A 15194-nucleotide genomic window follows, 5' to 3' on the forward strand; every position below is an offset into this window, starting at 1 on the left:
CAGCTGCGTGTCCGTACCGTGTTTTGAATTTAATATGAACGTTTTGTTGGCGAAATGCTTCGTAAATCGTACGACTAGAAACGTGGACGCTGGGAAAAATATTACATGGTAACAGCGCACATTTTTGAAGCGCGGAATTCCCGCGGTGTCGTTTTCATATTGAGGCTCGGCGAAGCACCGGGCGCTCGGATATTTTCCCCTTCCAGGACCTGCGGCAATCCATTCAAGCCAACAAGTTTGGAGAGAATGTTGAGTTTAATCAATTCAGAGCGTCGAGATGGAGCCCAACTCACTCACGGTATCATCAGCCACTCCGCTTTTATTTCCCTTTTCACATTACACACACACACACACACACACACACACACACACACACACACTTACACACGTTATAGTTTGGGCGAATGTTTATCTTTGAGCCGTTATACCGTATTGCTATCGAGGCGTTAGAGGAAACTTGAAAACAAGTGAATATTTTGGATTCCTGTATTAAGCTGGATTGTGGATATTTGTGGTTTGTTTTGGTCGCGTGAGCGTGTTTTGTTTGTTTGTGTTGATCGATTAGACGTAGGATGAGTATAGATGAGAAGGGTTGTGTTTGTTTGAATTGGACGCTAGGATATTAATGGTGAGATTAATGACTTGTCGTGTGCTGTTTCCGCAGTGGGTCGGCTCACCTTGTGGCTTGCACGGACCGTACATTTTCTACAAGGCGTTTCGGTTCAAGCTCGAGGCCAAAGCGAGGATTTTGTCTCTGGGCGATTTTTTCTTCGTGCGCTGTAAACCGGAGGACCCGGTGTGCATAGCCGAGCTCCAGCTGCTCTGGGAAGAAAGGACAACCAAGCAACTTTTATCCAGCTCCAAACTTTATTTTCTGCCAGAAGATACTCCCCAGGGAAGGACTGTCACTCACGGAGAGGTAATTACACATTCACGCCTCTGTGCTCGTGCTTGCTTATTTGTTTGTTTGTTTGTTTATTTATTTATTTATTCGATATATATATATATATATATATATATATATATATATATATATAAAATATATAATTTGTGTGTGTTACTCGCTTCATTTCCTGCCTGTTGTTGATATTGTTGTTTTTTTGTACCACAATTTCACATCATGAGTGAAAAGCGCGAGCTGTTGTTATTTATGTCTATTCCGCTTTGTCGCGAGCTGATTTCCTTTCATTCAAGTCTGATTCCTGATTCTGGTCGCCTTATTCACACACAGCACGGTGTTATGCCTGCTTCATAACAACCTTCAGTACTATTATTATTATTATTATTATTATTATTGACCAGTAATAACCCATCAGATTTTATAGCGTAGCATTCATAGCTAGTATTTAGGAGAATAGAGACAGAGCGGGTCTGGTGCTTGTGTGAAAGTTGTCACCTTATCTTTTTTTTTTTTTTTTTTTTTTTTTGCATGCCTCATCAGATAAATACACCAGTGCGGAAATTGCGAAAGCCTATGCTAGGCTGTGCTGTTCTCTCTCTCGCTCACTCGATGAGGTAATACAGTATTTCCAGTGCACTCAGAGCCTACACATATTGTCGATTTGGCAAAAAAAAAAAAAAAATAAATAAAATAAGGGGGGGGGGTGCAGTGCATGGGGCAGAAGAGAACGCGCTGTAGTGTTGTGCTGTTTTGCGAAAAAAAAAATGCTTGCTTTGTATCCCATAAATATGTCTATAAATAGATCGAAACGTGAGAGCAAGAAGAAGGTGAATAAACGTAAGCTGTATGTTGCAGGAGATGTGCACGCGGACATGATCCCAGTGGGAATTGATTAATAATGGCAGACCGATAAAAAAACAAGGCAGCATTGGCGAGAGATGACATTTATGAAGGTTATTGTTGTCCACAATGCTGCAGCTTTGCTCTACAGATCCGAGCAACCAAAAGAAAAGGGCAATGTAGGCTATATTTGTGACTGGAAATTAAGCCATCATGCATTAAATATGCTGTTGTGTTTATAATATTTCATATGTCTTTGATCCCTTGCGCGCGATGCAGTATGCAATTGTTGTTGTTGTTAAGACAGCTGGTGGTTTACACAGCTAATGTAACTAATGTAATGGAGGATGGAGGTTTAGCCTGTATCTTTTTTTTTTTTTTTTTTCCCTGTTAGTGTAAATTAGTGGGGAAAAAAATCATTAAAAAATAAACCCTGGTTGTTTTGGTTTGAACTTTCACTGCATGGTTTCCAACCCCCGAGTTGCAGGGTATCACGTTTCCTTTTCCATAATAAGCAACAGGTTTTTTTTTTCTTCTCTCTCTCTCTCTTTTTTATTTTTTTATTTTTTTTTTTTTACGCAAAGCCCGGACTCCAGTTAAACGTCAAGGTTGCGGCGCAAACGCGTTGGTGAATGCGCAGGTTACGCAAACGACGCGCTGCGGCGACCTTGAGCGCACGCTGTTTACGCAACGTAACGAGGCGGAATAGAGGTGAAAAAAAAAAACCCTCTACAATTCGCTCTGTTTGTTCAGTTGATCAGGGACCCTGTCCTCTTTCCAACCAGACACCCGCCCCCCCATCCCAACACACACACACACAGAGTTCTCTGCCTAGGTTGCCAGATTGGAGAGACAGTTTCCACCTCAATACACACTTTAAAACCCAGCCAACTATGTAAACCAGTCCAAACTGTGACTGTGCCAACTGAACGTTAAACTACGGACACACTGTAGCCATGGCCCGCAGAAGTCCTTCTAAACAGGGTCACCAGGTTTGGATCAAGTGTTTCCAGGCAAAAACGCCGCGACCTAATTCACTATAAATAAGCGCAAATGATGTGGCAAGTTATATTTACACTTATTATTTAGTTGTGGTCAAAATCTATCCACGTTAAAAGAACAGGATAACCCCACCCAACCCCCACGACAATCTGATAACTCCCACCGCTCTCCTTCACTTATTCATTCACTCACAGGAAGGTGAACTATTTACTTTTCAAATTTATTACTCATACATGACTGCCCGCTGATCTCGAGACGGCAGGCCAGATAGAATTACGAGCCCAAGGACAGCGGCTCGACTTTTAACCGTTTAACAGCACGGGACACCGAAAGCGATTTCTGTCCGCTTGTTTTTAACAGAAACCAGTCATGTTAAGTCATGTGGCTGGCGTGGCCTGTTTGTTTTAGTTCTAACATTCAATCCTGATTGTGCAAAGGGGGGGTAAGTTAAAGGATACTGCTTTGTGCTCGTTGTCCTTTATGTAGTTGTTAAATGAGACGTGCAACATTTAAATAACAATGAGGCGCAGTGTCAGCCCAACCACCTGCAGTAAGATGAGCCTCCTAACGCCTGCACCTTCCCAAGGCCAACATGCTCAGCCAAGTGTCCAATTAAATTGCATTTGCATTCGCACAAAGTTACCCATACTCCTTTGCATAAGGTCACAATTTTTTTTGTGGAAAACAGGAACGGCACTGCAACGGATTTATCCCTCCTTGTTGTTTCGCACTGCCCGGGAAAATCTCGTTCTGGAGATCAAGGACAAACCGCGGCATTTTAGAGACGTCCCTTGTGCGTCTGCTTTTTAGGGCGAGAACTCAATTCCGTCTTGCCACAGTGTAAACGATAAACCAGCTTCTGCTTAAAATGACAGCCAGCGTGATAATGTGAAAGAGATAAGCAAAGCATCTACGATTACTGGGGAATTGTACTTCCAGATGCATTTTTGTTTTTACACCCAGGTGATGTAATTTCCCCTCTAACTGGAGTTAGTCATTCAGTAAAGGACAGCAGTGGTGGCTGCAAGCTCTAGGTCTGCAGTATATTCTCTCTCTCTCTCTCTCTCTCTCTCTCTCTCTCTCTCTCTCTCTCTCTCTCTCTCTGGCAGAGAGCCTACAGAATTTAACACTTAGGCCTTGAGCCTAGAGAGGGCAACATTACACTCCGCTTCAGCCATGTGCCCTTCTTGCATTGTGCAACTGACCGTGTGCACTCTCTCCGTTTTCTTCACGAGCTGTTTTCTCATTATTTTCCTCTTCATGCCTTTTCATCTGTCTGAATTGGATCTCTCCTAAAGCATAAGTTTGTGGCTTTTTGTTGTTGTTTTTAAATGAGGCGTGTGTGTGTGTGTGTGTGTTTCTTTTCTTCTTTTTTTTTCTTTGTGTTTCTGATTATGCTTCGAAGGAGAATACTTCTAATTTCAAAAGAGGTTTTTTTTTTTTTTTGGTAGAGTGCACAAGCCTACTCCCACAGCAGGCTTCCCCCCCCTCCTCCCCTCCCCTGTATTTAATTGGACCCAGTTGTTCTGCAGCTTTGTTGCTCCGTCGCTCATAATATCTGTGTTTTGGCAAGAGAAAAAGCAGGATCGTCGCTGGCAATAGGCTTGAATAGCACTTATATGACATAAGGGCAGATCTAAATGGGGTTTGCGCATTATAAATAGGTTCCATATCAGATTCCAGCGCGCTAGTTTGCATAACCACATACGCGCGGACAACATGGACACTATGGATTGACGGCGCACGCGGATTTGCATATAATCCCCATCTTGTTCAGGAACTGGATCTAGGGAACGGTGTTCATATCCAATAGAGTTACTTCTCTCCGCTGCTATTTGGATGACAAAACAGTCGAGCTTGCGAGCGGGGGCTGCTGCAGAGGTGCTGCGTGGCCGAGATCCAAACCCAACTTTTGTGCCTGGCAGAAGTCCAGTGTTTCTGTTTTGGATGCCTGGGACATATTTATAGTTCAAATGAGCTCATCAGTCTCTTTCTTTTTTTTGTTCCTTCCTTCCCCGAATTGCTTCACCCCCCAAAACACACACACACATACACACACTTCTCTCAGAAGGTAACATTCTTCAACATGACGGTTACGCTTCTCGTCAGCTGGAGAATGTGACCCGTGTTCGGTTGTTAAATGGCATGTCACAGCCAAACCGGCTGAGTTACAGATTTCCTTAGTATAGCCTTCCGTAATGGTGGTTGTGCATTAACTACGGGTTGACTGTAAAAGAAAACAGTTTTGCTATCAAGTCTTTACTTGCTGTCCCCCCCCCTTGGGCGCTGGGAGCATGCATTTGCATCGCACATCTCTTGTGTTTCATGACAAATAGACTTAATTTGGTTGTGTGGTGTCATCATATTTCACTGCAAGCCATTCTGAGGGCTTGCTGTGCGTCCCCATCCGAATTCACACGAATTAGGATTTTCAGCCGAGTGAAACTGGATACGAAACATCATTTGTTTTAACATGTTGTTTTAAGTAGCAGAGTTTTGAAAGGGCTGGGTCGGTTTATAGTCGTCAGTGTTTTATAACCGAATTTCACACCACCGCACCAATGAATTTTCTATAAAAGCCGCTCAGACAGTAGCGCTGAGTGTAATTCAAATGGTTAATATTAACGCCCTGGTTGTGATACGTTGTCATTCACCGGGTGCGTACGATGTGCATACGCTCTATACAGTCTAAGGCTAATAATAAACCGAATAAAAATGTGTTGGCGTTTAAGAAAAGACAAACATCTGATCACTGATACGGTCGGCAGGTGACGCTTTCCACGAGGAGACGTTTATTTAGTGTGTATGAAAGGCGTCTCCGTTGTTGTCAGTGCAACCGTTTTCGTGCTTGCTTGTTTCTAGAGACGGGAACATTACAAGCTGTGTTTTGTTGTCTTATTAAATTCGAGAGAGAGAGAGAGAGAGAGAGAGAGAGAGAGAGAAAAGAGAGGCTTTTAAGGAAACAACTATTTATAGGTGCTATAATTGTGTAAGTAAGTGATACAGGAAGTTGTTTCGCAGACGTTCCACATTAAATGTAACTATGAACGGTTAAAATGTACAGCGTGTCATTCTGTAATGAATGAAGCCATTTAATCGGTGGAAAATTGTCGTCGTACAAGAGGAATAGAACGTGGAATAGTTGTACGCTGTATGTAGTCGACTAGCTTTGCTGCATGTTAGGCCGCATTACACGACCAAGTCCTGGATTATTTTCCTGTAAGAACGCTCCGTGTCGTGTTTTACTCCTTACATGTTGCACAGGCTCTGATATCGCAGTATATGAGCTTTCTGTTACATTTTAAAGACGATTAACGCAAGGTGGAGATGAATTAAGCAGGGAGAGAGAAAAAAAAGTTCATTTAACTTTCAGCTTTACAAAACACAGCTTCCTCCAGAGCCACGCAGCACATTTTTCATGTTCCCGGGTCAATAATTCAATAGGCGTGCGAGCAGGTGGACAAATCTGCGGTGACCTGGGGAATTCCTGGCATGACCCGTCGACTCAGTGGAGTGAGGCACACTCAGTGCGACGCTGTCTGAGGGCTTTCGTCCCCCCCCACACCCCCCCGCCGTTAAAGTGTAATTACAAGGACCCGATTGTTATAACCCACAGGCCCAAACCTAAAACATGGCGACGGTTTAATGAACAAAAGTAATCATGTTCATAGTCTCGCTCAATAACAGAAAGTAAACAAAGCTGTATATCTCTTTCCGCTGCGGGTCTACGTCACGTTATTAATGACATCACTGTCAATATTGCTAGCTGTTGCCATGGCAGTAATGAAGTTAAGTCGAACGAAGCTCATCGGCATTCTCAGAACCCCTGCGGGTCGAATGTTAAGCTTTAAACCTTGAAGAATTTTGAGCGAGGACCAGTTTGCCCTCCTACAGCTACAGAAACACTTTGCTAAGACTGCTGATGCAGAACTACTCTCCAAAACACGTGTTCTATTGTAGTGTCAGTATTTATTATCGTGATTCGTTTGTTCTTGTTGCTTTCAAATTAGCGGCTCAGTCAATCCAAAATAATGGATTAGTAGTAATATCTATCTATCTATCTATCTATCTATCTGTCTATCTATCTATCTATCTGTCTATCTATCTATCTATCTATCTATCTATCTATCTATCTATCTATCTATCTATGCTTTATAGAATTTATGCAAAAGTGCCTATTAATAAATAGATAGTTGGATAGATAGGCGGATGGATGGAAAGACAGACAGACAGATAGATAGATAGATAGATGGGTGGATGAATTGATGGATAGATGGTCAGATGGGTGGATAGTTAGATAGATAGATTGATAGAGAGACAAGTGGCTGGATGGACAGACTGATAGATAGATAGGTTGATAGATAGATAGATGGATTGATAAATTGATGGATAGATGGTCAGACGGATGGATAGATTGATAGAGGGACAGATGGATGGATGGACAGACAGATAGATAGATAGATGGTCAGATGGATGGATAGATAGATAGATTGATAGAGAGACAGGTTTCTGGATGGACAGACTGACCGATAGATAGATGGATTGATAAATTGATGGATAGATAGTCATACAGATAGATGGATGGCTGAATTGATGGATAGATGGTCAGACGGATGGATAGATAGATTGATTGATTGATAGAGAGACAGGTGGATGGATGGATGGACAGACTGACAGATAGATAGATAGATAGATAGATAGATAGATGGATGGATAAATTGACGGATAGATAGTCATACAGATGGATGGATAGATACATACTTAGATAGATAGATCGATAGTAATAGTAATAACATGAAACATATCCAAATATTTAAAAAAAAAAAACCCAAACTGAATCAAGTCAGAATTTGTTTCAGTTGTATAAGAGAATTGCCTCTTTACGTTCCTGTGCAACATTCTTTTTTTCTTTCGTTTTTTTTTTTTTTTTTTGCAGAATGAAATTTTGAAAACCCACAATTTGCTCTTTAGTACTGACAGTAATGCTGAACACATTTACACGACGTTACATTTATTCACTTATCAGACGCTTTTATAAGAAGCAGCTCACAAATGAGAAAATGCAAAGCAAAGCGAAATGAAACGCACGAAACGAACATCCAAAACAAATTTAGTATAATTCCGTAGGGTGGCTAAGACTTTTGCACAGTACTGTAGATACTGTAGACATACTATATAGCTATGTATATAGAGAGAAAGGGAGTATTAAACAAGGTGTATGGCGAAACAGATATATATCTTTCTTCTCAAACGCTCATTATTCCAATATTTGAAACCACTAAATGAAGGAAATGTCTAAAGAAGTCATTTTCAGTCCAAGCCAGTGCTCGGAGTCTGATCTTCAAAGTGGCGAGCTCAGCCACATGATCCCGCAGTAAAGTTTGCTGTGTCGCCATTAGGATTAACAGCGTTTGACCCACTTAGCTTTATAGGGGCATGGAAACAGATGCCTTTGCGCTTAAGTGGTTATTGTGCACAGAAGCCTGTGCCTCTCCGCCGCGCCGCAATAACTTTAAGGTGCGTTAACTTTTAAGAGCCGCCGATTGCGTTTGCAGGAAGAAACAAAAATGGAGTTTAGACTGCTGCAGCATTCGCATGTCCAGGAGGAATGCTGTCTAAACCTCTTGGAATGTGTATATCTGTCTGCATGGGAAATTAGAGATGTCATCCAACCTTGGCTGCTTTTATTAAAAAAAAATCATCTTTTGTGCTGTTTCGGAGGCCAGGTGCTTTATAAATAATATCTTCTTTTTTTAAACGACAAAAGTAACAATGTATTTACTCTAATTTGCGTGCTTTGCATTTTTGGAATAACCAACAGACAGAAAAGGATGGAAGCTGTAACCTTTTGTTTTGGTATTATTAGATATTTTTAATCCTGTGATATTTGAGAAATGTGGTAAAATCCACAGAGGATCCAAAAATACAAGTAATGAAATAATGGAATAAGTAATGAAATCTTGTGGAACGTGTATACACCGGCCATATTTGATTCGTAATCAGTAAAATCATGCAAATAAAACCGTAAAAATGTGTATGAGTTTTTGAGCTTTTTATTTTTGTTGTTGGTAAAATTGGTCTCCAGGATTCTGGACCGAACACGAGCGGGACATTGTAATAGAGCGCTAGGTGTAATGTAAGTTATGTAATAATCTGTTCACTGATTTCATTGTTTGATAGGAAACCTTTTATATAATAACAGCCAGAATGGCCATATGACTCAGCTTTATTCATTCAGTTTACTAGGACAATGAGCTCTACTGTTGGAGGGGGGGAGGGGGGGGGGATGTTACACCGGTGCAATGATTCAACAATGCTAAATGCATATGGTTTAATCAGATGTTCCTGCCAAAAGAAAGCTAGACAAGAAAGCAGGCATTCTCTGTGAACGTGTCTGCTTTTATTGGGTCGTGGCTCAAAAATGTCACCCGGGCAGGAAGAAGTGAGAGACTCCTGAAGTAGCGTTACTCATGAGTAAGGAAATACTGCGGGGGGGGGGGGGGGGATCACGGTTAAGAAAATCTAGACACATCTGTTCCTCGGAACTTGTCGATAGTAGACATGTATGGAGATTATATTTTTGATACCATAATTATTGCCATATTTATCACATTTGATGATATCACAGTACTTTACTACACTAGGTGCATAATGAACAGTTTTATAGAATATAAATAGAATGCTAGGATTGCTTAAAGCAAGAAGGATACGTGTGATGTGATGTTCAGATTTGTCGACAGTGAAAAGACCGGTGCTTGTATGCTGTCAATCAGTGCGTTTACATGGACGACAATAATCCGCTGTTAACCCGATTAAGACGATACACTGATTAAGAAACTAGCATGTAAACAGCAATTTCTAATTACCTTAATCCGACTAAAGTCATACTCGAAGTAAACACAAATGGAATTAAGACGTGTGGAGTATTCCTGTTTTAGTCGCATTATCGACGTGCGTTACAGACATATACACTCCTTAATCACTCTATTAACGTCGTGTTAGAGGTTTCACCGCACGGCAAAAAAGAGAGCGTGGCTGTGTCTCAAACCGCGTACTTACCTCCTATATAGTAGGAGAAATACATGTATCTCGGCTACTATATAGATGATAAGTACGCGGTTTGGGACGCAGCCTACGGCTTCAAGCAGTCGTCTATTTGCACGTACAGCATGACAAAAAATTAACCGCACTTGAAGCGTCCGTAAAAAAATAAATAAAAACACCCAGTGTCAGTGACTACGTTTACATGGACAGCAGTAATCTAAATATTGACCTTATTCTGAATAAGACAATATTCTGATGAAGGTGTTTACATGAGTGGCTTTTCGAATACTCCTTTCATGTTCAGGTTTTACATGTTACAGAACATAGATCGATTAACGGCTCACGTCATTACGTCCCCGCGCCACGCCGTCCGACGTCCCTCCAGAATTCCACGTATCGACATACAGTTGGTCTTCGTTATGGGACCGTATACCGTTTTGGGTGTTTTTACTTTTCATTTTTATGAACGCTTCAAGTGCGGTTAATTATTTATCGTGCTGTACGTGCAAATAGACGACTGCTTGAAGCCGTGGGCTGCGTCCCAAACCGCATGCTTACCTACTGTATAGTAGCCGAGATACATGGATTTCGTCTACTACAGGCCTATAGTAGGTAAGGACGCGGTTTGGGACGCAGCCGTGCTCTCTTGTTTGTCGTTAAACGGTTGAGCGCTGCCGTGTGATCGTGTCCTGTCGCAAAATGCAGTGAAAACTCTCACACGAGGTTAATAGTGTGATTAAGATGTGTACATGTCTGTAATACACCTCGATAATGCGACTCAAACAGGAATACTCCACACGTCTTAATTCCATTTATGTTTACTTCGAGTATGACTTTAATCGGATTAAGGTAATTAAAAATCGCTGTTTACATGCTAGTTTCTTAATCAGAGTATCGTCTTAATCGGGTTAATATCGGATTATTGTTGTCCATGTAAACGTGTGATTTTGAAGTGTCCACAAGGCAAATATTGAATATGTAAGGATTAAAACATGGTGGCATGCTGTTATAGAAAAGTAATCAACCAAAAGCTGGTGTGATGTGATCTGACGTGAAAAAGGGGATGGCTGAAATGAAGTCTTTTTCCCATAACAGCACATCCTGAAGTGTTTTCACCACAGCAGTTTGCCGATGATTACAATTTAATAGGTTTGAATGCATTTATGGTTACAAATAATGTTGAGGAATGCCAGCAAGACAAGCTAGTTTACTGTTATTGCTTGCAGTTGAGGTCATGAGTTTACATACGCCCTGCAGAACCTGTACAGTGTTAATAATTATTTTTTAAATTGCATCATAAAAATGGCATTTTTTAAATTATTTTATTTAGTACTGCCCTGAATAAACTATTTCACATAATAGATGTTTAGATATAGTCCACAAGACACAGTAATAACTTACATCTTGCAACATTATTACAAATGAACCAGTTCAAAAGTTTACATTGTGCGCTTAATTATTAATCCCGTGTGTCGTCACCTGGATGATCAACGACCGTTTTTATGTTTCGTGAGAGTTCTTCATGAGTCACTTGTTTGTCCTGAGCACTTAAACCGCCCACCGTTCTTCAGAAAAATCCTCCAGGTCCTGCACATTTTTTACTTTTCCAGCATTTTCTGCATATTTGGTCTCTTTCCAACAGCAGCTGTTTGATGTTGAGATTAGAGATGTGCGATATGGACTTGAAACTATATCACGATATGTTCCGGTATTTATTGCAATAACGATATCAGTGATGATATAAATATAGTACCGTGCACCGCTGTTTTTAGCTACAAGTGCTAGCTGTGGTCTTGAGAGCCTCAGAAACACAAACGTTGATCTAAAAGTAAAAGTGATTTTCTGGAAGCAAACCAGTTCCAGATCGTCGAGGTACAGTAGCTCCTCGTTTAGCGATGAACTCCTCCTCGGCTTCACGTCCGCCTTCCGCCGTACTCGTCCTCGTTCTGCACGTGAGCTGCGAACCGGTCGCACACAGCAATACGTCATCGACCAGGCTTCATCGTTATCATCACGGGAAGACTCATTCTAAGACTAATTAAGGGGAGAATTTCCACCGGTATATTGCCCATCCTTAGTTGAGATCCATTTTTTCACACTGAGGACAACCGAGGGACTCGTACACAACTTTTACAAAAGGCGCAAACATTCACCGATGATCAATAAGGCAAAACGATACATTAAGGGGGGGGTGGGGTTAATGATCAGTGTAAATTTTTATTTTGTTTAAAGATGAATATTTCTTTTTCATTTAGTACTGCCCTTCAGAGTCTACATAAGATATTGACCAGTTTCCCAGAAGACAAAATGATAAAAATTTACACCGATCATCCTGTTCAAAATGAAATTTTTATGGTCCCTCATTTTTTTTTTGGACACGATTAACATTTTGCAGATTCTGCAAGGAGTATGTAAACTTATGACCTCAATTGTACATTATAGCAGCTATAAAATGTCTTTCCTTCACATTCTCTTGAAGTGCTGACAACCAAAGATTCCTTACATATATATATATATATATATATATATATATATATATATATATATATATATATATATATATATATATATATATATATATATATAAAATATGTCTGATGTCACCAGTTAGTCCCGGAGTGTAGTGAGCAATTAGCAATGCTGTGTTAGTAGTAATAATAATAATATTAAACTTATTAATAATAATAATAATAATAAACTTAATTTTTATATAGCCCCTTTAAAGCAGCTCCTCAAGGCACTTTACACAATAAGAAAATATCAAGAAAATAAAATAAAAAAAAAAAACAGATAAAACCACAAAACATACAAAAACTTGTTTACAAAATGGTTAAAGCCATTAAGAAAAAGCTAACCTTAAAAAATGAGTCTTTAGGTTGGATTTAAAAATGCTCAAACTTTGTGCATCTCTAACATGAGTGGCTCTGGCGCGTATCCCCGAGTCTAGGAGCACAGGACGATGAAGCTCTGTCCCCTACAGATCACAACCGTGTCTGTAGACCAGCTGGAGAGGAGCGTAAATGACTCTTGGGAGTATATGAAGTTAAAAGCTTAGACAGATACCGAGGGGCCAGACCATGCAGTGCCTTATATTGAGCATTAATAAATAAATTAAACAGTAGTGTTTGCGCTCCAAATTAGGGCGTCTTACAAAAACATGTTTCTGGCCCTTTTTTATTATTTATTTATTTTTAATTTTTTTTATGATGATCTGTTTGTTTGCTTCAACCTTCTTTCAACTAAACTGTTGCATGTTGTTCTGTTCTTGTAATTACCCGGCTTTGTGAGCTCAGCCCTGCTGCCCGCAGTGTTCTCCCTGGCTGAAGAATCCACACAGTTTCTTTTCCTAGCAAACTTTCCATTTGAATCAAAATTTATGAGCAAGGATTCTTTGGTGTACACAAACAAACCCACACAATATTCGACCCCCTCTGGCCACTCGTCTACCTGTCTAACGCTGTCTCTGTGCCCGGGCAGGACGAAGTGATCGCCGTGTCGGAGAAGGTCATCGTGAAGTTGGAAGACTTGGTGAAATGGACAGTGTGGGATTCATCGTGCTGGAACAAGGGCCTGCATGCGCTGCCTCTAAAGCCCTCGATGCTGAAAGAGCTGGGCAAGAATGGCCAGAGGGAAAGCCTCTACCGCTACCGAGAGTCCACGTTCAACAGTGGCCTGAACTTCAAGGACGTCCTGAGGGAGAAGGCTGAACTGGGTATGTCTCTTTTTGAAACTTGCTTGTATGCAGGGTGAATTGCCTTATTGTGTTTAAGTGAGCCATAAGGCACAATAAGTCCAACTTGTATCATTGTAAATGGTTCCCTTGCTGGGACGACGATATGGCCGTGTCGGTTATTGAGCGACTTTATCTCCTTCCCCGCAAGGCTTCTTTTTTCTAAAAGCTTCATGACTGCGATTTGCATTCACGAGTGTGTCGCGGACTCAAAGGAAAGGCCGGCTGCGAGGCGACGCTTTAGTCACCGTTTACCTTTCGACTGTAAGGGAAAAAAGTGACCCAGTAATCAGGATCTATAGAGTAGACGGGGATCTCTTAATCCCTCGGACATTTTCAGCCTATTTCGAGTGGGCATTTAACCCAAGAAGCCGTGTCCGTCGCTAGCCGAGGAACAGGGCGTCGTCGAAGATTACACGCTCGGGTGAAAAGGAGCGCTTTTCATCTGGAAGGTAGCAAGAAAGCACCTGCAAGCGGTATCTCTTTTTTTTTTTGTAAAGACGTCCACTGGCCTTTTACAGCCTTGACGCAGGAGTCTTTCATAGCAACAGTCATATTTTAGGAAGGCTGTTAGGTCATGCTTACCGTTTAGACTAGCAAAACGTTCAGGAAAGCATGTCGCTTCAAACATGAACCAGTAATGCTAGCTAACTACTTTACTTAAGTTTGAATTCTCTTTAGACTGAGTATGCAAAGTACTTGCCTTTGAAATCGTTTCTCTCTGGGATCTTTTTCTTGTAGGCCGGACGTCGGGAGCATATTAGCATCCTTTCCTATAGTGGATAATACGCGACGCAGATCAACTTTACGTATTTTGTAAAGTTTCGTAAAAATCTCTTTTTTTCTTTATATAAATCCATAATGAACTTTTTCACACTAACTGTTGTTACCCAGATGAGGATGGGTTCCCTTCTGAGTCGGGTTCCTCTCAAGGTTTCTTCCTCTTAAAACATCAACAACAGGGAGTTTTTCCTCGCCACCGTCGCCACTCAGTGGCTTGTTCAGTTGGGATAAATTCACACCTTTAATATCTGTACACCGTGCTGATATTTCTGTAAAGCTGCTTTGAGACAATGTCTATTGTAAAAAGCGCTATACAAATAAAATTGAATTGAATTGAATTGAATTCTTACTTGGAAGAGATTACTTAGACAGTACGATTGAGCTACACCGACTTTTTGCTGATGTGGTGTTACCCTAAAGGTTTACCCTTCCTAACCAGTTCATGCCCAAATCTCACCTGTACTTTACAGTGGATAAATCTGGATTGTGTGTTTTGTACTTAAGACCTGCTGCCGTGCTGATCCCAGGACTCACAATAGTTTTCACAATAGGCTCATACGAAACATCCTGTTAACACACGCAGTACTGCTTGCCTTTAGTCTTCTCCAGCTGTAACGATTTGTCACACAGAAAAGGATGGGCTCTCTTTTGAATCTGGTTCCTCTCAAAGTTTATTCCTTATGTCATCTCCGAGAGTTTTCCCTTTCCCCCTGCCGCTTCTGGCTCGCTACAGATTTCTGTGAAGCCGCTTTGTGTCTATTGTGCGTATTGTCGCACGCGCTATTCAAATAAAACCTAATTGAATTAAACCACTATTGCGAGCGGTATAAGCGACGTCGGCTCGCGGTGAGGATTTTCAATGGTGTTTACGATTCAAACACGACAACAATACAA

General features: G+C 41.0%; 1 protein-coding gene across 2 annotated transcripts in view; it reads left to right on the forward strand.

Moving 5' to 3' along the window:
- The first annotated feature begins 216 nt into the window (after positions 1–216).
- Positions 217–15194, forward strand: part of arid5b (AT-rich interaction domain 5B) — a 104425-nt gene continuing 89447 nt past the window's right edge. The window contains exons 1-3 of one of the 2 annotated variants that reach the window (XM_017483732.3): positions 217–298; positions 665–919; positions 13265–13499. In XM_017483732.3, coding sequence (XP_017339221.1) covers positions 278–298; positions 665–919; positions 13265–13499 — 511 coding nt within the window. In that variant the 5' untranslated portion in view covers positions 217–277. Of the gene's footprint in view, positions 299–341; positions 920–13264; positions 13500–15194 lie in introns of those variants that run through there. The other variant, XM_017483731.3, reaches the window with a different exon arrangement.

This window comes from Ictalurus punctatus, chromosome 13 (assembly GCF_001660625.3).
Source record: "Ictalurus punctatus breed USDA103 chromosome 13, Coco_2.0, whole genome shotgun sequence".
Lineage (NCBI taxonomy): Eukaryota > Metazoa > Chordata > Actinopteri > Siluriformes > Ictaluridae > Ictalurus > Ictalurus punctatus.